The sequence below is a fragment of the Arvicola amphibius genome, chromosome 10 (genome assembly GCF_903992535.2).
Source record: "Arvicola amphibius chromosome 10, mArvAmp1.2, whole genome shotgun sequence".
NCBI classification, from domain to species: domain Eukaryota; kingdom Metazoa; phylum Chordata; class Mammalia; order Rodentia; family Cricetidae; genus Arvicola; species Arvicola amphibius.
The window spans coordinates 46,393,530-46,419,285 of NC_052056.1; the positions used below are offsets into that span (position 1 = coordinate 46,393,530).

At 36.0% G+C, this 25,756-nt stretch overlaps 1 protein-coding gene across 1 annotated transcript; it reads left to right on the forward strand.

The window, feature by feature from the left end:
• Atg3 (autophagy related 3) lies at positions 1-25,544 on the forward strand. The gene is made up of 12 exons (XM_038344636.2): positions 1-402; positions 3,575-3,616; positions 7,676-7,725; positions 10,323-10,393; positions 12,114-12,221; positions 15,823-15,872; positions 18,092-18,173; positions 20,282-20,316; positions 20,435-20,590; positions 21,258-21,385; positions 23,642-23,710; positions 25,274-25,544. Exons 1-12 carry the CDS (start codon positions 331-333, stop codon positions 25,353-25,355), a joined length of 945 nt encoding a protein of 314 aa, XP_038200564.1. The 5' UTR covers positions 1-330; the 3' UTR covers positions 25,356-25,544.
• The last annotated feature ends 212 nt before the right edge of the window (positions 25,545-25,756 follow it).

The following is a 25,756-nucleotide window of genomic DNA, read 5'->3' on the forward strand; positions in this document are numbered from 1 at the left end:
GGCCCAGGTGGCGGCTCCGCTGTCGGGAGAGTGAAAAGAGGAAGGGGAAGCCGGAAGGGGTGGAAGTGGAGCCGGGAGGCAAAAGGCGCTTCGGGGGAAAAAGGCCAGGGGGCTGCGCGCGCACCCGCCTCTCGCTCGGCCGGCTGCGCCTCTGCCTCCGCGGCCAGGTGACAGCTGGGCCCGGCCTCCGCGTGCCGCCGCCCCTCCCCCCGGCCCTGCGGGTGCCGCCTGCGGGGCTCGATGCCAGTCGGCCACGTCCGGGGCAGTTTTTGAGTCCCCGGCCCGGATCGCGACTATCCTTCCCTGCCCCATCGCTGCTGCAGTCCCAGGATGCAGAATGTGATCAACACGGTGAAGGGAAAGGCTCTGGAAGTGGCCGAGTACCTGACGCCGGTCCTCAAGGTAAGTCGGGCGGCTCTGGCTTGCTCTGCACCATCCGCCCAAGTCCCGGTCCCCAGCGTGGGGCTGGTGTAGAAGGTGGGGGGGGGGCGGTCCCAAGGCTTGCTGGCTCCCCGGCTTCAGCTTAAGCTGCGGGGTCCCTGCTGTCTCCACCGGTCATTCCTCTGTGCGTTGGACAGCTACGGGAGGTGGTGTGGAGCAGAGGTAGAACACTGAATCCTGACCTCCACAGTCTTTCAGGTATCTGGGTTAACCTTTGAAAAGATGACAGCTCGGTGGCCACGGCATGCCTCCTTTTCTTCCAAGTTTCGTAGGGAGTTTTGATTATCCGGGGATCTAGATTTCCAACTTCTTTTGGTTTCAGAGGAACATAGTAAATTGTAACATGTTAGTAACTCTGAGCGGAACTAGGCGAAACTTCTGGTTTCCCAAGCTTTTAAAGTAGCCGCAGCTGATTCTTAGTCCTGGATTTGTGTGATCCGGTGACAGCAGTTCCACCGGGAAGTCTGTGTATAGATTCGACACAGTAGACCCTTTTCGGGGGAGAGTTGTGACACGCTGTCCTTCTAAAGTAAATTTCCAGCGCTGCCTTCAAAGTTTCCTTACAACTTCTGGGATCCCTCTTTTTGTTGTAACTTCGTTTTGCCTTGCGAAAAACGAGCAGTAATAGTTAACGATTGGCAGATATTTGCTTAGTTTTTGCTTTCGTTCAGTATTTAGCTTTCTGTAAGAATTTTACTAATCCTACTGCAGGCAGGAAATATGCAGACAGGCTGAGCAGGCTCTTTGATCTCTTTCCTTGACAAAGGGAATGTTTGGTCGTTATCTTACTGTTTCAATATTATTTTTCTAAGACACCTTTGAAAATGATAGTCCTTTGGATCAAGCGAGAAAAGGCTGCAACACTTGTAAATGAGAAGCTTTACTCTTGCTTTGTTTTGTGAAAGTCGTTTTAGTTAAGATCACTCATCTATTTAGAAATTGAGAACAATTTCGACATTGAAATCAAATGCTTCTATTGTATGTTATAATATGTTTCCAGAATGTTGTCTTACCTGGTAAACAGTGTTTTAATTGTGTACCATTTATTCAGCTTTTAGTCTAAGGGAGAAAGATGGGCAAAACACTCCTCAATTAAATATAAAATGATTATTTTGTAGACCACTTGGATTTTATTGAATTTGTGATGTAGGACTGTTTTGAGGAATCATTTGTTCTCTTCACCATTCTGAAAGGAATGTTAGAAAATCAGTATGTTGCCGGGCGGTGGTGGCGCACGCCTTTAATCCCAGCACTTGGGAGGCAGAGGCAGGCGGATCTCTGTGAGTTCGAGACCAGCCTGGTCTACAAGAGCTAGTTCCAGGACAGGCTCCAAAGCCACAGAGAAACCTTGTCTCGAAAAACCAAAAAAAAAAAAAAAAAAAAAAAGAAAATCAGTATGTATAGTATATATTTTTATATTTATTACTTGAGACAGGGTCTCATTGTATACACTTAGCTGGTCTGGAAGTCACTATGTAGCCCAGGCTAACCTTGAATTCTTAGAGATCCACCTGCCTCTTTCTCCCAAATGCTGAGATAAAAGGCATTTGCCACTATGCTCAAAGGCAATCTGTGGCATATGTTTTTAGCATAAACGAAAGCAGAATTAATGGCCGCCTTCTTGTCACTCCTGGTTTGCAGAGACAGTCCTAGATTCCTTCTAGATGAGGGAACGTAAAGGGGTGGAGAGGAAATATCTAGAAAGAGGTGAAGGCCCTTTCTTAGGAAGTAGAAGTTTGAGAAGGCATCCTTAGAGTGATCTTGAAGGTTCTCTCTGGCCAGTAGAAGTCCCAGTCTTCATCTCATGAGTGCTTTGGCTGTAGCCAATCTCACCACCTCCTCAGCACTCTAGCAAGAAGACCCTCACCCAGTAATGCCCCCCACCCCACAGCCTTACAGTTTGGTTCTTTGTCTGTCCTTTATTTATTTATAATATATACTGTACTTATTCCTTGGGAATTTCATATATGTGTACAGTAAATTTTGATATTATCTGTCCCTCATTTCCTCTTCCAATTCCTCTCAGATGACTCCCAGCATAATTCTACCAACTTAGGTTTTTGTTTTTAACCCTCTGAGCAGTACCGCTGCCTATACAGTTGGAGCATGGACAGCCTTCCTGGGGCCACACCTTCAACAGGACTTATCTTCCCTAGCAGGCATCAACTGTCAGAGGCTGGGGACTGCTTAGAAAGTATCTTTTGCAGTTACAAGGCTGCTGCACTCAGAGTGGCTGTGATTACTTTTGCATAATCAAGCCAATCACAATCCCAGTGTTCACTAAGTTAAACACCTAGCTGAGGAGTTATTTTATTTTAATACCACCTTTCCCATATATAACTTATTTTTTTCTTTATGGTATAAAGATGAAATTGATCTGTTTTTCAGGCATGCAGCCCATTGTTTCCAATAGTACTGGCATATAGTGATAAATAATTTGTTGAATAAATAATATTCACAAATGGATCGTTTTATTTTTGTAGACTACCATAAAATCATATAAGTAAAAATGTAGGACAAAAATTAGTTAATAGCTTCTTGCTTTAGAGGAGAAAGTACTGTTTTAAAATTTTAGTGAAGCTGGACATGGCGGTAGTGATGCATTGGCTAGAAGTCCACTGAGACAGGAGGATTTTGAGTTACACACCAGCCTGGCCTGCATAACAAAACTTAGTCCAGAAGAAGAAAAAATGAGAAGAAAAAGAGAGAAAAAAACTTATGGTGGAGATGAGAATAATGGAAAATAATAAATATTAAATGATTTCTACTGTAGATTTCTAATATTACTCAGTTTAAATAAAACATTGGCTGTGTTATGTGCTGCAGAATGACTTGTTCACTGCGCAGGGTCACTGTAATCTAAATATTTATATGCTTTTTAACCATCATGTTTTATTGTGGTACTGATCAATTATACGGCAAGTAATTTCGTGTAACTTATCTATATTATACCTATATATCTTTATAATCGAGGACTAGTGCTATTTTACATAGCACATTTAGGTTTCAGTGTTTTGTTTGTTTCCTAGCGTACTCTCCATTGTCTAGGAGGGGCAGCTTTTTGCCCTCATGACATTTTTTTTAACTGAATGTGAAGATGGTCTAATACTTTTATTCTTTTTGTTCTCTTTAGGAATCAAAATTTAAGGAGACAGGTGTACTCACCCCAGAAGAGGTGAGCATTGAAGATACCCTGAAGCCTTTGTCTTTACGATTCTATTATTAGTGCCTTTTTCCTCATTGTTAGAAAACATCATCAATTTTTTGAGAAAAATTATGTTTAGGTAACTATAGTAATTAGGTTAAGAGAATTTCTACTTTCCTGAGCAGATAAGGTATAACATCTTTTCATTGTGCTGCTTCTCATAGTTCTGTGTAGTTGAGTTCTGGAAATGCAGGTTGAGAAGGGGAATGGAAATTACTGTTGTATTCACTAATTTGTACCGCTGTGTGAAGATGTGCCCTGGAATTGGGTGTCTTGGCTCTGTGTAGACCAAATGTATATTTTATGACATTGTGTTGGAAACCTTGATAGGGCTTTTTCTCCTGACATTCAGCTCAACTTTTGCATAGTAGACACTGATTTTATTTTACCATGTTTTCCCTTTGTTTGCTAAATTAATTATGTTGAAGGCTAAGTAATGGAGATTTTACTTGCTCGCTATACTTTTAAAACTTTTTTGCATAGAATAATGTTTTGAGGAATCATTTTACTTGTTCACCAGATCTGTATTATGAGTTATCATTCGTTTAGGTTGTTTATCCCTAGAGAAACCTATTAAAGAGAGTTCAGCTTTCTGAATAGTTACAGTTGCACTACCCTTGCTTCCTAAAAAAAGGCAGCAGATTTATTTACACTTGATCTTCAACATTTACTAAAAACATTATTCATTAGCAATAGAATCATATTCTTTGTTTTGATAAAACCATAATAAAATAAGTTGTGTTATATGATGAGGCTCTGGGTGTGGCTATAAATTAAAAGGCTTCAAATGAGAGAATGAATTGATCTTTCAGTTTTCAGTTATGACGACACCCTCTTTAGTCCAGTTCATTCTGAGACCTAAGAATGGCTTGATGCACTCATTCTGATTTGTTTGTTTGTGAAACTGCCTTTATTCTTAATAAGGACATGGGATGGTGTGCAAAGAGCCTAGGGAAACTGCTTTCTAGAACCATTTGTGTAATTTCTCTTAATTTAGACAAATCAGTTAGCTGTTTACATCTAGGCCTCATACTTACCCATCTGTGAAATGAGGGATTTGGGCTAGACATTCTGGAAAGGACTTATTTGCCTTAGATGTCTTCAGTGTGATATGTTGAATACCAATTCAAATCCATTTTGTTCTTATGGCTCTCATTAATTTCCTTCCCAAACAGCCATTTTCTAGACAGGGCTTTTGAATTATCTGAAGTCAAGAGCAGAGATAGCATATGCTGTATTTGCACACTTTGACCTTATCTCCGCTTGTGAAAATAACTCATTGTTGGATGCACTTCTATAGAATTAAGCTACTTTCAAACAAAAGTTCATCCTAACATGAATAACTTAATAACATCATGAAGTATGAGTTTCCCTTAAAAGAATCTAAGGCAAAACTAGCTTAATTTGATACAAAGCATATAATTTTAGGCTCAGATAGAACATAATCAGAGGATTGAGTTAAATGAGTCCAAGGGAGACAATAGGAAGGTATGATTTGCTCAGAATAAATACTACATACTGAATTGAGTTGTTAATTTGTTTCTTCTAATTTCTGGGCTCTTATTCATCAGTTTCTAGCTGTCTTTTTGTTTTCATTGAGAAATGTGGAAGTATTTATGTTTCAAAAGAGGGCAGCCCATATCTGTTGCTGTATCCTTTGGGAAAAAACAAATGCTGGTGTAACTAACTTAAATAGTGTTACATGAATTGAAGGTCAGTTTAGGGATAATACTGTTTGCTAAAGTGCAAATATTAATTACATCTTGTTGGACACAGTATTAATCTGTATTATATATTGAAAAATATTGCAGGAGAATATTTACTATAAGAAAGATGTAAGCAATTGGTAATTTGAAATTTAACTCTAACATGTTATTTATTTTGCTTGACTCTTTGAAGCAAGTAATGATGGCTATTGCTAATTAGGACAGACATTCCCATGTGCTAATTATTGGTGCAATTCTGTGGGTTTCTTTTTTCAGTTTTATTTCGTAATGTTTGGTTATTTTAAAATAATTACTACCATGAGACCACTAGATAAAATTAATGTCTTATGACTTGAAGGCAATATAATTAAAGAATCTCCATTTTAAATAATTTCTTTGGCTTGCATTTTTTTAACTTGTAACTTTGGTGATGATAAATTAATTCCTGGCTTCTACAGAACTAAAAGTAATACTTGGTTGTGTTCAAGTGCCCAGATGCTCAAAACTGAAGGCAGAAAGAAGCTATTGTTTTTATTTTGGCTTCTATTATTAATTAATCAGTTTAAATAATTAAAAAAGTATTAGATGAAAGAAGAAAAAAGTTTGTGTTGGGAATAAAGTTACTATATCTTAACGCTGGTGATAAATCATCTTAGAGTAGACTATTTTCAGAATGCTTACTGGGTTGAATTATATATATATATATATATATATATATATATATATATATATATATTTCTTCAAAAGATATTGAGAAGATGAACTGTATCTTTATCTCGTACTTTGTAATAAATCCATAAATGATTCAAAGTTATCAGTTAGAGCTGTTGTGACATAGCAAAGGGAAAGATGTACATAGCTTTGCAATTACACTGTAGTTCTGCTGAGCAGACTCTTGTTTTCTGTTTTTAAAAAGAAGATTTGTACCCTTCAGTGAGGTTTCTTTATTTTTATGAGAACTGAATATGCTTCACATATTAAATTCCTTTTCCCTGGATGTGATTTTTATTTGTGAAGAAAAGCGAAAGCTTATAATAACATTCAGCCTGCTCAGTAAGCTCAAGGAATCCATTAGCTATTTTCCCCTTTTCTCCTCATCTCCTTCTTTACCTCTCTCTCGGGACTTTTTTGGACAGGTCTCATGTATCCCAGGCCAATCTGGAATTCACCAGGCATCTGAAGAAGGCCTTGAACTCTTTTCTTCTTCTCCTTCCACCTCAGAAGTGCTGGGATTACAGACATGTGCCACCACACTTGGTGGGTCAGGTGCTGGGGACCAGCCAGAACCCAAGCCTGATTTTGTAGATGTTTCATAGTTAGTTAGAACTTAAACTTTCCCCCATTGTTTGTTACTATAATTGCTTTTTCTCCTTAATTCTTTTAAGACTGTAATAAAACTTTCAGTATTGGTCTAGTGCTGGGGCATATAGCTCAACCACAGAATGCTTGCTTAGATTGCATGCCCCAGGTTTGGTCCCCCAGAACCACAAAAACTAAAAGTTTCTTAAAAAATAATAGAGGACTGAAGAAACACCTCACTTACTAAGTTCACTTGTTAATGCAGAAAACCCGAGTTCCATTTCCAGCAACCACATAGTGGCTTACAACTATCTCTAACTTTAGTTACAGGGACTCTCATGCCTTTTTCTGACCTTTGTGGACACCAGGAATGCATGTAGTACAAAGACTTACATCCAGGTGAAATACTTGTAAAATAATGCTAAAAATTAAGTAAATTATATGAGGAAGCAGAAACTTCCACTGTGATTTTATGAAAAAGATTGACATTATAGACCTATATCTATTTACTTAAGCATTTTCTTTGCATTTTCAGTCTTTAACAAGACTACTTATTGAACTGCAAGATGGATTTTGAACTTCATTGCCTTCCCTGTAGTGATTTCGTGTCATCTTTGAAATATGATTTGATGATGAAAATTGAATTAAAGATAACAGTGTTTGCTGAGTGTGGTGGCACAACACTGGGGGCAGAGGTAGATGATAGGCCAGCCTGGTCTACACAGTGAGTTCCAGAATAGCCAGGGCTACACAGAGAATCATGTCTTGAGAAACAAAACAAAAAGATAACAGTGTTCTTCTTTCTTCCAGTTAACTTGAGTTTTTATAGACCCTAAAACTTTAAGTTTCCTAATTGAAAATAAATTTTCAGGTTGATAAAAACAGGTTTTGTTCTATTTGCATTTTAATTGATTATTAAGTATCAGAGTTACCTAGGGTGATCAGTTTGATTATTTTGCCATCCTGTACTCAGTGATGTTCATGTTTCTTTTCTTTTCCCATATTTCTTGCAAACCCTGAATAGTTTGTGGCAGCTGGAGATCACTTAGTCCACCACTGTCCAACGTGGCAATGGTACGTAATGTTGTGGAAAGATTGGTTATCTGTTTTACTTTGCCCTGTTAGCACAAAGCATGGGCATGCTCAAATCCACTTACTCTCTGCTCGTGTTTCCTTTATTCTCTCTACATCTGACTTGTGGGTGTTTTAAAAAATGTTTAGGAGTTTAATAATTGTGAACAGCTTTTGAACATTTTAATGACATGGAGATACTTTTTGGAGTTTATGTTCTTTAAGCTACAATACCTAAACTTTACTGTCATAGGTGAATGTTGTTTGCCCTCTTTAGAAGTCAGCTAACACCAAAGGTTTGTATTGCCGCTCAATAGGCCCATAATGAATTATATTTTTTTTCATTAACATTACTTTGAAATATTAAAGTAATTTAATACAAATATGCTTTAGAATAAATGCAGTTTTATTACTTTTAAGTACTAATCAACTCTCTTCTTGCATATGCTTTTTATATCTTTTTGTTAAAGATGTTTTTCAATTATAGTTCTAATTATTAGATTCTAGAATAACAATGTTGTAGTTGCTATCAGTTTCCTTTTTGGCTAAAGAATTTAATACCTAAAATAGTTTTTAAACTAAAGGTAGAAAATTATTTTATTTGTAACCTATTTTAGTTCCTTTCATCATTGGCTTTTATCAATTTCTGTGTGTCTTACAGAGCATTAATTCTTATGTACCAAGAAATGCCAGATTACTAGCTTCATTTAATTATGTGTGTGTATTTCTGCTCTAAATTTTAAAAATCAAGTTCTTGTCATAGATGCTTTCTAATTCAATGTATCCGTGTGTGTGTGTTCTAATTTTTTTGCTACAATTAGTTTTTGGTATATATTTATACACATATACATATCCTCATATTTTTCAAGTCAAATAAGTATAGAAATAAGCTAACACTTATTTGATTAGAGGAATTTTCTTAGACTTTACTATGATAGACCCACATTTCCTTATTGAGAGTTTTTCATTATGGCTTAAGTTATCCACATAGTTTAGATGTCGTACGTGTAAAGAACAGTGCAGAAAAGTATATATAGGTAATACCTTTTAACAGGTATTAGTAGTTAAGATTGCTATGTTTATAGATTTAAAAAATGACTGTACACGTGACTGTGTGTTTGAGCCTAACATGCCAGAGCAAGCATGTGAAGGTCAGGAACCATGTACGGGAGTCAGTTCTCTCCTTCCACTCCCTGGGTGCTAGAGATTGAACTCAGATGCTCACTCAGCCTGTAGCTGCTAAACTATCATTTTATTTTTATGGATTATGATTGCTAAAATAATTATATTCTGAGAACTCAGTCACACCTCATGCTAGTGCCCACACTTTTGTTTGAATTGCTAGGGCCAAGGAATAATAACTTAATGCTAGAAGCAAATATCTCCATGCTAATATATTTGTACACAAGTGCCGTCATGATCTTATTTTAACTTCTTCCTTCAGAACTTCAGGCATTGATGTGGAGTCTGATAGTTGAACTTATTAGAAGAAGAATATAGGCTGTTAAATGATAGTCCTGGCTTTATCTCGTTCTCAGATTTGTAGAGTTTAAATTAAAAAAAAATTGAAAAGGCAGCAGAACTTCAAGTTTATGTGTTCATACTTGTGAAGGCACCATATGCCTGCTCTGTCCTGGTCAGGTCTAGTAGATGGTGCACAGAAGACTGAATAAATTGTTAGTGAGAGATGTCACAGTAGCTCAGAATTGCAAGCAGTTGGTCCAGAGTCAAAGAAGGAGGAGATGAAGAAGGGTCCCAGAGTCACTTGACTTGATCCTAGCTCCTCCAGCCTGTCTTTCTGACTGTAAGCACTCTGACCCTCTTTAAACTTTACTTTCTTACCTATAAAGTGGGAATAGTATTCCCTGCCTTTTAGTGTTAGAAGAATTTACTGATAATTAATAGCTTATATTAGAGCTGGAAGTCCTGTAATTACACACTGCAACTGGATTTTTTGTTGTTGTTGTTGTTGTTGTTTGCTTTTAAGTATTAGTATTCTCAGTATTACCATCTTTGGTTCAAGCATCTTTTATCTTTTAGTTCCATCTTTAAACATTGGTAGGAGGAAGGCTTTAAATTTATGAGTATAGTCATTGTACAGAGCGATAGGGTTCATGTAGAAGTTTCCTTCATACACCACCTCACCCTCTTCAACCCCTCCCCGCTTCTAGGGGACAAGCGATCTTGTTAATTGTCTGCTTTGTATGTAGTATCATTCAGCCTTTTCCATTCCTAGCCCTAATGTCAAAATGAGCAGTACTTCGATATTAGCATCTGAGGGGTTATATGATGGACTAGATTATGGAAGAGCTGCGTTTTCTTTTTGTTTAGAGGAAAGTGCAATAGTTTTCTAGTTCTATTCTACTACCATTTTCCCTAATATTAAATACAAATCCCTTCTGTCTGCATCTCCTAATATATTTCACTCGTGCTAGCATATGTTTTCTATGCCCTTGCTTAATGGCAGACTTCCTTAACAAGTCCTAAAACAATTTCCACAGAAATGCAGATTTTGTAGTCTTGAGATTTACATGTGATGTCTTGTTACATATTTGACTTTAAAATATTTTGTATTTCGGTGCTTTTCACTGTTTTTAAAGGGCTACAGGGGAAGAATTGAAAGTGAAGGCATATCTACCAACAGGGAAACAATTTTTGGTAACCAAAAATGGTAAGAATTATATCATTGTATACATTAATAAAGTTTGCACAGTATATTGAAACAACAAAATCTCACTCACAGTTACTGATCCTAATTTGTGGCTGGAGTTACACTTGAAGCTTCTCACAAACGGAAACATGAAAATGTCATGGAGCTTTGCTTTCTACCCCAGGATACTTTGCAGTTGATTTTTATGCCCTTTTCTTTAGTTCTTTTTACAGGAAAGTTCTGTCAAAATATGGAGAAGAGGTCCCTGGAAAACACTTAGATTCCTCTTAGGGTTTTGTTTTTGTTACTGTCTTTTGAATCAGGGTTTCTCCCTGTAATGCCTCTGGATGTCCCGGAGCGCTCTCTGCAGACCAGGCTGATCTCATACTCACAGAGATTCACCTTCTTAGTGCTGGGATTAAAGACACCGCCCAACACCCCTTAGTTTTTTTAAGTTGGTTTCATAATCAAAATATATTTAGCTGTTTGATTTTAACCTTTGTGTATTTTTATGGAAATGAAATTGATCCCACCTTTGACATAGAAAAATTCAAAATTAAAGATTTTTATCATTCATTGTGCCATTAAAAATACCCACTGGCATAAAACAACTTCTTTTTCTTTTTTTCTTTTCTTTTTTTTCTTTTTTTTTTTTTTTTTTTTTGGTTTTTCGAGACAGGAAAACAACTTCTAAGATAGATGTCATCTTATTTATGAAGTTAATTTTTAAAACATCTGAAGATTGTGATAGTCTTAAAATAATCATGTAACAGTGCATTGGCTTCTGTTCTCATTTATCCCACACTGGAAAGGGCGATAGTATGTAATAAGTAGCGGTTTTTATAGGCATTGTGCCTGTGATCATTGTCTTGTACATAGGGTGCACATATGGGTGGAAGAAAGCTAGCTAGCTGGGCTGCCATAGTAAGTGCAAGGTGAGCCTGAGCTATATAAGGAGACCATGTTTTCAGTTGTTTCAAAACAAAAACGCCAAGTATTTGGCATACAGCGCTCTGGTAGAGGGCTTGCTCAGCTCAAAGCCCTAGGTTTGATAAGACAGTATGACAGAGAAAAAAAAAATCCCAACAGTTATTTCTTTTTTATGTTTATTTTTAAGATTGATAATTCATATCCTGGTTGTTTAATCAGGAAATTAATAGCAGTGTCTTGAACATCATGTTTAATAGGTTTATGAAATAAGTGTACTTGTTAATTGATACACCTCTATGATAATTTTGGCACCTGTGCTATATTAGGAAATAAAAATTTACAGTTCATTGAATTTTAATCTATTTATCTTTTGTAAATAGCTGGAACCTAAATATGAATTATGAAATTCATATTGATAGTTACTTTAACCTTGTATTTCAAGGTCACCTCTACAACCTCTCAGTATGACAGGTGGTGTTTGCATATTTTGAGATCAGAACTGTTAGTGTGAAATATTCAGTACCTGAACCAAGCACTGTCATCTGGCTTCAGCCAGCTGTTCTGCACAAATGTTCATGGTAAAAGAAGACAGAGATGCTTAAACCATAGAACCTTTTTACTTGACTTCTGATTAATGGGGTCAGACAATTATGTGTCTGTGGGCTGAGTGTAATCTTAAGGTATCAGTCTCATTGGAATGGGAAGGTTCACTTAATATCTTGGTAGTATTTTTTTTTCAACGACAGAAGCTATCTCTTTCTGACAGACTTATTATTAGTGGTTATATACCTATTTGGTTTTTTTTTAATAGTTCCATGCTACAAACGGTGTAAACAGATGGAGTATTCAGATGAATTGGAGGCCATCATTGAAGAGGATGATGGCGATGGGGGATGGGTAGACACATATCACAACACAGGTGAGAGATGTACAGAATGACATGCAGTTAATATAAATTATTTTAAAGTTTTTTAAAATAATTTTTATAATATGCTTGATTTAAAATTTTAAAAGTGTCTATAAGGTACAGGTTTGTCCCCAAAGACTTCACCCTGAAAAAGTAGTATCTGCTACTTAATTGCAGTTTGAAATATTTATTTTTTCCATTATTGCTACATAGAAGAGAAAATACGTCCAATAAAAAGCACTGACTGTGCATTCAAGTTTGCCCAGAATCTATTGTTAAAGCCTAGAGGAAGTGGCAGGTTCAGCATCATCTTAAACCAGTTAGCCCCTCCCCCTGCCTTCTTCAAAGAATTTTCAATGCTTTTCATTAATTTTCTCATGGCTGGAAGATATAGGTAGCACATTGATAGTAACTTGACTAATTAGAATGATTACTTATAGTTTGGTTTCCTCTGAGAGATAATTGTTTTCTGGTTGTATTTTATTTCAGAAGCTCTATCCTAAACTTAAAGAATTTATAGGATCATAATACACAGAGCTAAGTAGGTATTAGTACACTTGGGTTGGCAAAAATCTGCAAAAATTTGACAGCTAAAAACATTTACTTAAGGATACAGAACAAGTAACATCATCCATATTTTCCTATATGGAAAATAACATAAGTATTGTTATAATATCTTTCAGTTCATTTAATGCATAAGTTCTAATGTTCATTAGAGCTACTTGTAGAATAATTGTAGAATTAAACTTTAAGCTGTATCTCAGGATAAGGCAGTGCTCCCAACTGAGGCCAATTTCCCTTGCTTTGCCTCATTGGGGTTTCATTGTTGCTGTTTTCTATTATTGGCCCCTGTATTTATCAGTTGTTTAGAGGAACAGAAGCAATAGAGGGTGTATAATGACGTTGCTTTAAGGATAAGTATGACAAGAAACAGTGGAGCTCTCTGGCATTTAGAGGAAAGCCACAGAATATAGGAATGGATTTATTTACAGTTTTGGCTAGATTGGAGAGACTGTCTCCTTACTGTCTCTTTAGTGATGCTATAATTTTATAGAAAAGATAAAACAAAATTCAAGAAATAACAAGTAGATTTAGCTATGATATAAATTGTCAGGCCTGAGCTAACTCTTTCTCTATAGCCAGGTTCTTTCACAGGATAGAAGCTTCTGGGGAAATTTTAATTCTCTAGTGTCTGTTTTTCCAGGACACGGATGCACTATAATATAAGTAGATTTATTTTAAGGAATTGGCTTATATGACAAATGAATTTTGTAAGGTATGCTCCAGCAGCCTGGATAACCAAGGAAGGGTTGATGTTGTAGGCAGTCTGTAAGCCTTTATTTCCTCCCTTCTCTTTTAGTTGTTGGATACAGTCCCCCCTACTTTTTGAAGGATTATCTGAAAACTGGTTTTAATATTTATTCATAGTCTCTTTTTAAAAAGTACCTCTACTACAGCTTCTGAACTAGTTTTTGACCAGACATCTGGCTATTACAATACTAAACACTACACACCTGGCTGTTACAACAGGTTGACAGAATAAAACATCACAATGCTAGAATGTAACCTTGTTTAGAATTACTTGAACCTTCTTTTTTGTGTGTCATACTTTTAAAATTAAGAATATTTTTAAATGATCTTTTTGGCAACCCCATACTTATGTATAGTGTATCTCGCTATATCCACTTCCCACCTAAACTCCCTCCCGACATGTTTCCTTTTCATCTTCAGGTCATTTTTAAAAAGTCACATGTCCTTGTTATTTTTATTTTTATGTGTATGTGTGTCTTACCTGCATGTATGTCTGTACCATGTGCATGAAGTGAGTGTGTGTGGGAGGCCAGAAAATAAGGTATTGGATTTTCTAGGACAAGAGTTTCAAACAGTTATTATCATGTGGGTGCTGGGAACAGAACCAGAGTCCTCTGGAAGAACAACCAGTGCTCTTAACCTCTAAGCCACCTTTCCGCCCCCCCCCCCCCTTTTTTCTGAATTTAATTAGTGTAGGTCACATATGCATGGATGTGGAACCATCCACTAGAGCCTGGGGAACCCACCAGTGGCATCTCCCTCCAAAACAGACAAACAAATAATGGTCTGACCTTATTCTACCTCCCTAAGCAGTCGTCAACTACCAGTAGTACTCACCTGGGGTGGAACCTCATGAGCACCTCTCCCATCCATGCTGTAAGATTAACTGGCGTAATCTTACATAGGTCTGGTCTAGATAACTACAGACTCCGTGAGTTCATGAGTGCATTGTCCATGTCCTGTCCAGAGTTCAGCATCTGTCAGCATTCCTTCCTGTCCAACAGATTTTCTTTTCTTTTTTCCACTTCCTTGATGTTCCCTGATCCCTGGGGGTGTTGATAAAGACATCCTGTTCAGGGCTGGGCACTTATTAGTAACATAGTCTTAGCACTTTGACCATCGTGAATCTCTGCATGATTGTTTCCCATTGCAGAGAGAAGCTGGTGCCGTGGGGTTGGGTTTAATGTTATACTACTACATTATGGTATTTTGGCAGATAGATGAGGTTTGTTTTGATGTTCTGGGTTCAATAAATACTCTTGTATTATTGGTTTGATTGGCTGACATTTGAGTTTTATTGTCTTGATTGACCATATCTGTTATAGGATGATAGCCAAACTTTTATGAAACAAAAACTTGTAGTGCTGGTCTCTGGAGTATGCCATCTTCCATTTTTGAAGGTGAACTTGTTATCCTTTGGTTTAGGAACACTAAAGGCTGCCAGGTTTAGATTAAGAAAATATGCTGCACTTATTAGGAGCTAAATGCATTTTGAATGTAGGATTTTTTGGTCTGTAGTAACTTTAGGTACTCTAATTTTGCTGAACTTACCATCTGGTTAAACTGGCCATTTGAGTACTCTGATAGTTGCTTGGGACTAGAATAGTATGCATGGCGGTGGTGTGGAGTTGCTGCTTACCTACATGGTGCCCTCCTATGACAAGGGAGTTCTGAGGAGGTGCCCAGTGAGAATAAGTAACCAAGGTCTCTTTGGATGGACTTTTATCCCAGCTTCCTCCTAACTGCTGTGAAACTTAAGCAGCTCATTTAACCTGTCTGTCAACTTCATTTCTTCATAGGGAAGAATTTTTACTCTGTTTTATAGGTGGATTTTTTAAGGATTAATAAGATGTGGAAATAACTTAGTAAAGTAAAAAGATCCATAAGAGTGTGATGTGGTCTTATTACATTCAGATGTCCAAGATATTTGAAGCAAATAGATAACCAAATCCTGATTTTGGTGAAGGTCTAATTAAAATGTAAATATGTCATATAATCTTTTGATCTTAGTGTGTGTTGTAATAAACTTCCAAATGAACAACCATAAATGGGTTATTGAATAGGGCAAGTCATGGTAATATAAGTAAACTATCAAATCAGAATTCTTCTAGCTTTTTTTTTAGGTGTTTTTGAAGTACCTTTGGGATTACTTATAAAAATTTATTTGTAAAGATTCTGTTAATATATGCCTACTTCAGAGTTGTGAGAATTTAAGAAAAATATTTTACATTGTTTTATTCAAGTAAATGGGATGTTTGCAACTTTAATTTTAGTTATTTTGTTTCTGTTGAATTCTAAACAGGCATTACAGGAGTTAGTGAAGCAGTTAAGGAGATTACCCTGGAAAGCAAGGTATTGCTTACATTTCTAAAGTCAGTGACCTAGTTTTTCCTATATGTAACTTTTAAATTATATTTACTTGAGTGTGTGTGTGTGTGTGTGTGCATGTTTCTGTGTGTGTCACAGCAAGCATGTGGAAATATGTTGGATAACTTGGGGTGTTTGGTTCTTTCCTTCCATCATGTGAGCCCCAGGGATGGAATTCAGGTCCATAACTATTACAAATTACAATAAACTACTTGTTTAAGTACACAGAATAGTAGCTGGTTAAGTGGAGCATTTGTGAGCAGTACCTTTGCTGATTCATAGGTGTTAATTTTATATTAGTATTGCATTTTGTTGTTTAAGCAATTTTATTATTCTGATTTTTAATTACTGGTAGTAACTTCTTAAATTCTGTTTTTAGGGTTTATAAGTGTCCTTTACTATCAACCAAAATGGCAACATTTTGAGTAATGTCATTTTATCATTTAAGTTTGGGCAAATAGATGTAAATGTAGTGGGTGAAGCTTTTATGCTAGTCTGTCTTCATTCACTTTGGTGTATTAGCTCTTTTCTTGGAATGCTTTCATCTGTCTTCATATTTTTATATAACAAATTGAAAAATATGGTATGCTTCATTAACTTCTGTTTTATCCTTATGTAGTGATTGTATAAATTTTCTTTCTGTTGTTATAGTTTTAATATGTGTTTTACTGTGTTGAACATAACTCTTCCCAGTTTTTGAGTAGTCAGATCTCTCAGAGGTAGAATATTTGGCTGGAACAACCATGTCCCAGTGTTTTTAGGAACCATTCCATATAGAAGTAACTAAGGCATTTTTTAAATGCGTATTTTGGTCATTTTATCCTTTGGGAGTTGTTAACTGGACTTAAAGGATAGAAAGTAAAATATGCTTTGTTATTTTTATTCATTTTGAAGTAATGGTTCATTGGCCTGGAAATTTATCCTTTTGAATTTCTAGTTTTTGGCAAGTCTGACTGAGAACAAATTTCAGAAGTGATTTTGTTGCTTCAGAACATCTTACTTTTGCTATTATTGTGTCTACTTCAAATTTGTAATGGCAGATGGGAATGTAATGTGGCTGGCATTTTTATTATTTTGTACTGGGAATTGAAGATGAAATCTTTGCCTTCCAAGTACCAGGCAAGTGCTCTGTCACCGAGTGACCCCTCTCTTGACTCTCTGTGTTGACAGGGTTTCACTGTGTCACCCATGTTGGCCTACAGCTTTTTGTGTAGCCCAGAGAAACTTTGAACTTGAATTCTGCCTGCCGTAGCTTCCCAAGTAGCTGTTTTAAGCCAGTAGACCTGCCTAAAGAATTTTTTTTATACAAGTACAGTAATGGTTATTTTGGTGCTTAACTTTCTTGTTCTAAAGGACGAAGCAGTGTACTAATTTTTTTTTAACTAGGTGTATTCTTTCTGTAATTTATTGCTATTTAGAACTTTTTCTTTCTTATTTTTGTAATGTAGTCCTTAGAATATTCTTCATTTGAACCCGTGTTGATTGTTCATATCTATTCTGTTGTGTCAATGTCAGACACACTGATTCACTAAATAATTACCTGAGTACCAACAGTCTTCTTTGGTTTACATTTTACATGTAATAGGGATATATTTGATTTTATTTATCTCGTGCTAATTAAGCCCAAGTAGCCTCTCATTAGCATTATTCTTTCTATTAATACATCGAATGAAAATAATGTTACAATTGTGACAGCTGATAACTTTTGATTAACTCAGCTAAGATATTGTTAGTAAATTAGAATATAATAATGCTTTATACTTCATTTTAACTTTAAGTGTAGTTATTCCTTAAATTGTAAACAGGCAGGTTAATATAACGTAGAACGAGTTTTTAATATACAATGGTATCTTCTCGTAATGTCATGGCCTACTTAGTTACACTCTGATCCTACATAGGTGAAATCGCCTAACAGTACATTTCTTAGAATGTGTTCTTGTCACTAAGTGATCCACAGTTGTAAAACTGTTCACAGAAAAGCACATATAGTCAGACAGAGGGAGGAGATAGTCTGTTTTCTTCACTTTTGTATCTCCAGTGCCAAGACCAAGACTATGTATGTGACATGCTTTCCATTAATGTTTCTGAACGAAATACATGAATATTGCTAATAACAGTATTATGCTAAATGTATTTAATGTTTGAAGTAATGAATGTATACTTGTGTAACTTAAATATACTTCAAATTAAATATAATTTCAAAGGATAGTATAAAACTCCAAGACTGCTCAACGCTATGCGAAGAGGAAGAAGAGGAAGATGAAGGGGAAGCTGCAGACATGGAAGGTACCAATATTTTACACTTGCTTCAATTCTATTAGATTGTTGATTCTGGAATAGTTATAATTCACGTGGATTAAGAATTCTCTTCTGTCCACAAATTTCACGATGTCATTATTTTTCAAGATGTCTTTATATTTTTCTGCTGTTTAGTACTCTATTGTGTAAATGTACCACATTTTCCTTATTCATTCTTTGGTCGAGGGGCATTTAGGTTGTTTCCAGGTTCTGGCTATGACAAATAATGCTGCTATGAACATAGTTGAGTACATGTCCTTGTGGTACAATTGAGCATCCTTTGGGTATATACCCAAAAGTGGTATTGCTGGGTCTTGAGGAAGGTTGTTTGAAAACATCATATTGAGTAAGATAACCCTGATCCAGAAAGACAAATATCATATGTACTCACTCATAAGTGGCTTTTAGACATAAAACAAAGAAAAACCAGCCTGCAATTTACAATCCCAGAGAACCTAGACAACAATGAGGACCCTAAGAGAGACATACATGCATCTAATCTACATGGGAAGTAGAAAAAGACAAGATCTCCTGAGTAAATTGGGAGCATATGGACCATGGCAGAGGGTAGAAGGGGAGGGGAGAAGGAGAGAGGGGAGTGGAGAAAAATATATAGCTCAATAAAAACAAAAATAAAAAGGAAATGAATAATATGGTATCTAAAAGCCATTAAAATTATGTAATTTCAATAAAAAAGAATTTTATTCTGTTGGTTTATCATTTAAGAGCCTAGTGAATATTTTTCTTTATTTTAAATTTTATTAGATCAGGGTAAAACTTAGATCTTAGGTTCTTGTATTTTACTCAGAACATGATTTTGAGAACATTATTTCTACTGACTCTTAGTCATAAATCTAATTCTGGAGGATGCAGTAGATAATTGTCTTAGCATGGTTTAAAACACCTGGGCTCAAGAAATTCTTCTGACCTTAGTCTTCTAAGAATTAGGACTGCAGTCCTGTGTTTTTAAACTTGGAAAGATAGTGCTTTTTTTTAAAGCAGAATCTCCTCATGTAGTTCAGGCTGGCCTAAGATTCATGATCCTCCTGCCTCGGCCTTGTGAGTGCTGGAATTACAGGTGTGTATCATGCTGGGGTGAATCTTTGAAGCAATGTAGAATCCTCTTGTGTTCTTTTGATTGTGAAATAACTTCCAGGTTACCAGATAAGTATCATCATCTGCAAAACAACTCCCACATCTAATATTCAGGAAACACTACCAAGGGGAGTGGAAAGATTGTAAGAGCCAAAGGATTGGGGAGTTCGCTGTGAGAGTGTGTCTTCTAGTAATGTCAGAAGCTATATCCATTAAAGTCTCACTAACACAACTGCCCAATATGAGCTGAACAAGCACAACATTAGACATGCCAAAGTGGATGGGGAGAGATCATGAGGCCTCTGCACAAAGCTATAGAGACAACTAAGGAATGCTGATAATAGGAAAAATACTCTTTACCTGGGAAGAGCATACCAATCAGTTTTCCAATACCAAATAGCCTTGAAGACATACTTTATAAGTAACATTATACAGACTAAGGAGTGTGTGTGTGTGTGTGTGTGTGTGTGTGTGTGTGTGTGTGTATGTAACAACAGATAATGAGAAAAGATACCATGAATTTAAAAGAGCAAGGAGGGGGTATTTTGGTTAATTGTTCTTACAAAGGATCAAACTGACCATTCTAACAGAACAGTGTATTAGTTCCTTTCCCATCACCTTGATGGTTGGCAGAAGCAAGGGAGGAAAGACCTGTTTGGGTTCAGTTTTAAGAGCTTTCAGTTCATTGCAGAAAGAAGAAAGACAGTGAAGTTGACCCTGTTATTGATATGAGCAGATGTGATAAATAGATGTTCACACAGGAGCAGAGGGTCTATAAAGTACTTTAAGTGAGCTGGTCAAAGTCCATGATTTGGTAAGAATAGAGAATCTTATTCTGAGGTTCTAAGTTCTTTAGTGAGACCAAATCTGTCTATTAAATTTCAAGGAGAAAAACAACTCGTGCTACTTTGCTAATAATATGTCAACCTGTAAAGATTAAGTCTTGTAACATTAAGGTTAACTCAGTTAACATTTTTCTTCCTTTTCCTTTTTCATATAAGAATATGAAGAGAGTGGATTGTTGGAAACAGATGAGGTTTGTAAATTTTTAAGGTGACTTTTATGAATGAACTTGGAGTTAGTGTTTTTAATATTGATAAGTCTTTCAAAATAATTTTAATGGCTCTAAATTTTTTCCCACTGTTGTGTAACAGGCTACCCTGGACACAAGGAAAATAGTGGAAGCTTGTAAAGCCAAAGCTGATACTGGAGGGGAAGATGCTATTCTGCAAACGAGAACTTACGACCTGTACATCACTTACGACAAATATTACCAGACACCACGGCTATGGTTGTTCGGCTATGATGAGGTAAAAATAGAAAGAAATTTAGATGTTAAAAAGGTGGATTTACTCCAATTTCCTTATTAGATCCATGAATATATATCGTCTTTCAAATTTTTGAAGTCATTTGTTTTACAGTTTTTTGACATTGAACTTGATTCTCATTTAGAATTAACTATTCAGTGTGACAGTACTAAGTATTGAATACAAATAATGTGTTGTGTACTGACTCCTGATCCTTGATCTAAGCTTATCCCCTTAAAGGGTGAGAAGTTGAACTCTGTAGAGTTCCTCATGTTTTGTCAGGATTTTACATGTGTGTAATATGGAAACATTTACAAAATTATTGTGTTATATAGTATTTTCCTTACGCTTTTTATTTTGCTAATATTGAATTAAAGAATAATTGAAATAAGACTTATTCATTTGTCATTTTATGACTGTCAAAAGGAAAAAAATGGATCTAATGGATAAATTCTTAAAATTTTAAAATATTTTGTAAACTTCCCTGTTTGTGGCATCTTTGCAGCATTACGTGATGGCTCCTATTACAGAGCCTGAATATTCAGAATCCTTTTTCCAACATTCTGCTCTTTCTAAATCTGAAATTGTAAATTATAAGTGATATGAGGTAATAAGCAGGTGCAGGCTAAAAGCTTAAGTAGTGGTTTCAGAGCATTTTTTATGTTTTCAGCAACGGCAGCCTTTAACAGTTGAGCACATGTATGAAGACATCAGTCAAGATCATGTGAAGAAAACAGTGACCATTGAAAACCATCCTCATCTTCCACCACCTCCTATGTGTTCAGTTCACCCATGCAGGTCTGGGTGTATATCTGTGTATGGGGAAAGAGAGAGAATGTGTGTCGTCTGCATGTGCAAACTTCACGAGTCTTTTATTTGGGGATCTGTAAACATCAGTAACAGAAAATTTTACTTTATAAAATCTCTTTTATCTTTAGAAATGTTCTCCTTGTACTTAGTGTAGTATCCAAGAGGAAGGAAGATGAACATTACTGACTTATTTTAAATGTAGTATTCAGAACTTAATTTTAGTTTTCTTTGTTCAGTTATAGATCTGTTGATCTGTCTCCTTTTAGTCAGTAGCTCAGACAGTTGTGCTGTGGACTCAACGCTCATCTTTCAGACATGGTGTACATGTTGTGAGTGCGTCTCTTCACCATGTGGCCTGTAAGGCTAACTTGGTGCTTCTCTGGGTGGCCTCCTTATCTCCTCTTTTTGGTTAGCCAGAGGAGATGAGTCTCTACATGCCTTTATTCTTCACTTAGGTCTTTTCTTTTAGCCTTCCCAAGTCAGGTGAACTTTGTGCCTTAGCAATTTTTATCTGTCAGCGTGTTTTCATAAGGCCAAGTAAAGTGACCTAGATGCATGATTGATTTTGAATTTCCCTTGCTAAAAAGCAACATGTTTGTTTCTTTGGCTTACTAATTTTTAACAAGTAATAGTCATGATTCACTGAAAAATACCCATGAGAATGCTGATAATCTATTGAAAAATTAGATTATAACTATTGAGAAAAAAATGTGTTTAGACAAACGTGGTCTACACTTGTAATTCCAGCACTCTCATTTGGGGCAGGAGGATTGCAAATTCTAGCCCAACACCAAAGCCAGAAACTGTTGATGGTGTCCGCTTATTTTACACAAACTTTTTGTTGACCCTTTTACCTCATGGAAGGCCTGCTTTACTTTTACAGCTTATTTATATCAAGAATTATAATATTTCTGTAAAAAGTAATTCATTAGGATTCATTGATTGTGGGATTTCATTGTTGTTCTGTGTTTGTTTTTCTTCTGTTTCTCCATTTATATCCCCATGTACAGGACTTCGGTTAGTTGTATTAGGTAGATATACTCTGCCTTTCCTTCCTGTATAGTGAGAACACAGCCTATAATAAGCACCAGGTGGCCTACTTTTAACTTTTAAATTATCCAAAGCTTTTCATTTCTAAGAGTCAGTCTGTTCTTCTCACAGTTTGATGTTTTAATAGGTGCTAATTGAATGCCCATCTGTGGCATAAGTTTTACTCTGTTGAGAAGAGATAAGCACTTGATAATTACATTAAACATTCTAATAAGACATAATTATGATAAATGAGGATGAAATAAAATTTAAAAATCTGAGATCCTAACAAGAAATGGGGACATTTTTAGGCTTTTCCAGGGGCTGCCTTGGACTGTGCTAGTCCATATATTCTTGTTTTCTGAGAAACTTTTTCTGTGTGTAAAGGGTTGTTTGTAAGAGCTTAAATAGTACTGTATAAGCTAGGAAAGTTTGAAAAGCTGTTTGCTTTGTATATTGATTTTTTTTTTTAGTTTATATATCAAATTAACAGGACAAAATCTTCATGTAAATTCAAAATTTTCTCTTTAAGTAAAATCAGATAATGCCCATTAGTACAAAAGGAAGATATAAACTTGGCTCTGATTCTTAGCTTTTATTGAACCTTTCAGTTACATTTTTTTCTTTTTGCCTAAGCTAAATAAATATTTAAACATTTAAGAGGCTGGTGAGATTTAAGAGGCCTAGTGTGGGTAAAAGCTCTTGCTACACAAGCCTGAATCCTGTTAGGGAAGAAGAGTGGAGTCCTGGAAATCTTCCTATGACCTCTCATGCACACTGGCATGCACGTACCCGTATTCAACCTCACACAAGCTTACACAGCAGTAATAACAAACATTTACAGTCACAAGACTCTCTTGGCTTTTTCTTTTGTTGATTTGCATACCCTGATATTTATGTTTCCAGAGCAAATAACTGTAGCTTTACATTTACCATCTGGCAGGGTTTGCCCTGTGGTTTTTCTGCCTCCATTATCAGAAAGCTGACTGATGCTGTTGTGTTTATTGTGATTTTAACTTTTAGAAATGGCTATCCACTCCAGTGAGAGAGTCTTTATGGCTCAGCAATGTAGAAAGAGTATTTTATACTATAATTATTTTATATTAAAAATTAAACCATGAGCAATTACCATAGGATTTTTGGGGGGTTGTTTATAAATAAAATCTATTTTGATAGAGTTGACCCATGCTAATAAGATTTGTTGTTTGATTTCAGGCATGCTGAAGTGATGAAGAAAATTATTGAGACAGTTGCAGAAGGAGGGGGAGAGCTTGGCGTTCATATGTATCCTTACTTGTGTATGGGATTGGTGGCAAATGGCTTCTACAGATTTTTTTTTTTTTTTTTTTTTTTTTAGATAGGGCATCTCTGTAACTCTGCAGCCTGTCCTGGAACTTGTTCTGTAGATGAGAGTGGACTCAAACTCACAGAGATCCGCCTGCCTGTGCCTCCCGAGTGCTGGGTGGGATTAAAGGTGTGCACTACCACCGTCCAGTGGCTCCTAGGGATTTTTGTTTGTTCATTTTGGAAATTTAGTGTAACTTTCATGATAGAATCTATAATTTGTTTTAGCTCCTTGTGTATGGAAGTCCTAGTGAAAATCTTAATTTATCTGGGTTATGTCATATTATAGAAAGTAGTTCACACTCAGGGACTAGACCCTACACTTGCAGGCCAGTTCAGTCCACCTTGTTAAAGATGGAATGTTTAGCACAAATGTGTGCTTCCATCATGTGGTTAAGGTTCCCATCAGGTGACGGTAAGGTAAAGGTTATGTCAACCTGAGGCCTCCCTAAAGCAAAGAATTCAAGTTAGACAGGTTAATTAAAAGTACAACCTATAAAATTTTCTCTTGTGGAAAAGCATTTATTCTAGCTTTCCTACTCAGTTCTCCAGGGTAGGTAGGAGGAGTAAATTAGTATTAATGTCTAAGCACCTTGTCATATTCTGAGGTGTTTGTGTCCATATCGGACTCATCAGAGCACTCCCAGTCAGTGATTGACATGTCAAATGGCCTGAGTTGATTTGGACATAGGTGTGTATTGAATTGTATGATTTATACCATTCAGTGAGAAACGGGTTACTCATGTATTAAAGCTATGATGACCTCTGTATTATTAATAAAACATGTCCATAGAGGAACTTTGGGTTGATTTGATACTGCAAGAAACACCAGGAGCTTTTAGTCCAACAAGATTTATTTCTGGATTCTTGCTGTACATTAATGTTCACATTCATCTCTATGTGGAAGGCTAGGTAGCAGCTTAGAATACTCTAGGTGATTCATAATAGAGTAATTTTGTTTCCTATTGAAAATTAAGTAAACTCAATGTTTCTAGGTTCAATAGAAGAAAAAGTCAGCATTTTATGAAATGAAAATAATACAGTATCATTATGTGGTTGTTAAATGTGTGACCTAGCTTCAGAGTCCCTTATGAAGTGTTTGCCTCCGTTTTATTTTTCATTTGCTACAGTGTTTGTACACTTGTTTCATTTTAAGTTCGCATAAATTCTAGAAAATTTGCAAGCAATAAAAATGCAAGCAAGGTAAGTGAATGACTTTTATAAACACGAATTTTAAACACAGACAACATTGTCCTTATAAATACTGAAGCAAGTTGACATGTGTGAACTTCTTAAGAAATTTCAAATTCAGATGTTGGAGTAGATGACTTAGCAGTCTGTTGTAGAACCCCTGTGTTAAGTAAATAGAAATTTTCATGACTAGGTATCTTTAATAGGTGTAATAGAAGATTTTATATTTTTGCATAAATTAATAAAATAATTACTGTGGATTTAGAATAACACTATTCACAAATTTTATTTTCCTTAGCTAAAGACCTTCAGGTATCTTCTAATTTTTTTGAAATTTGTACAAGCTGTCATTCCAACAATAGAATATGACTACACGAGACACTTCACGATGTAGTGAAGAGGACATAGGGTGTGTCCTAATTACTGCTTCTGATTTTTAAAGAATTAATACATAGATGTGACCATTGACCATATTTACCAATAGGTATAATTTCTCTAATAAAAGGACTTAATATGTTTATGCATTAAATAAAAACTGTTCCACTACCAGCCTTATTTGTTTAATAAAAATGAGTGTTAAGAAGTATTGTTTTCATTTTCTATCAAAAAGTTGTAGTAGGATTTCCCATCAGGATGATTACAGAGTCAGAATGGTATTGAACATCTAATAGTGTCAGAACTTGTTCTAGGAAGTACTCAATATCAGGCTGTATGCTCTTCCCTTTCCATTCGTACTCCTTTTCCCTGGCTTGCCATTTCCCCATGTCTGCTCTGTAGTTCATGTTTATGAAGTCC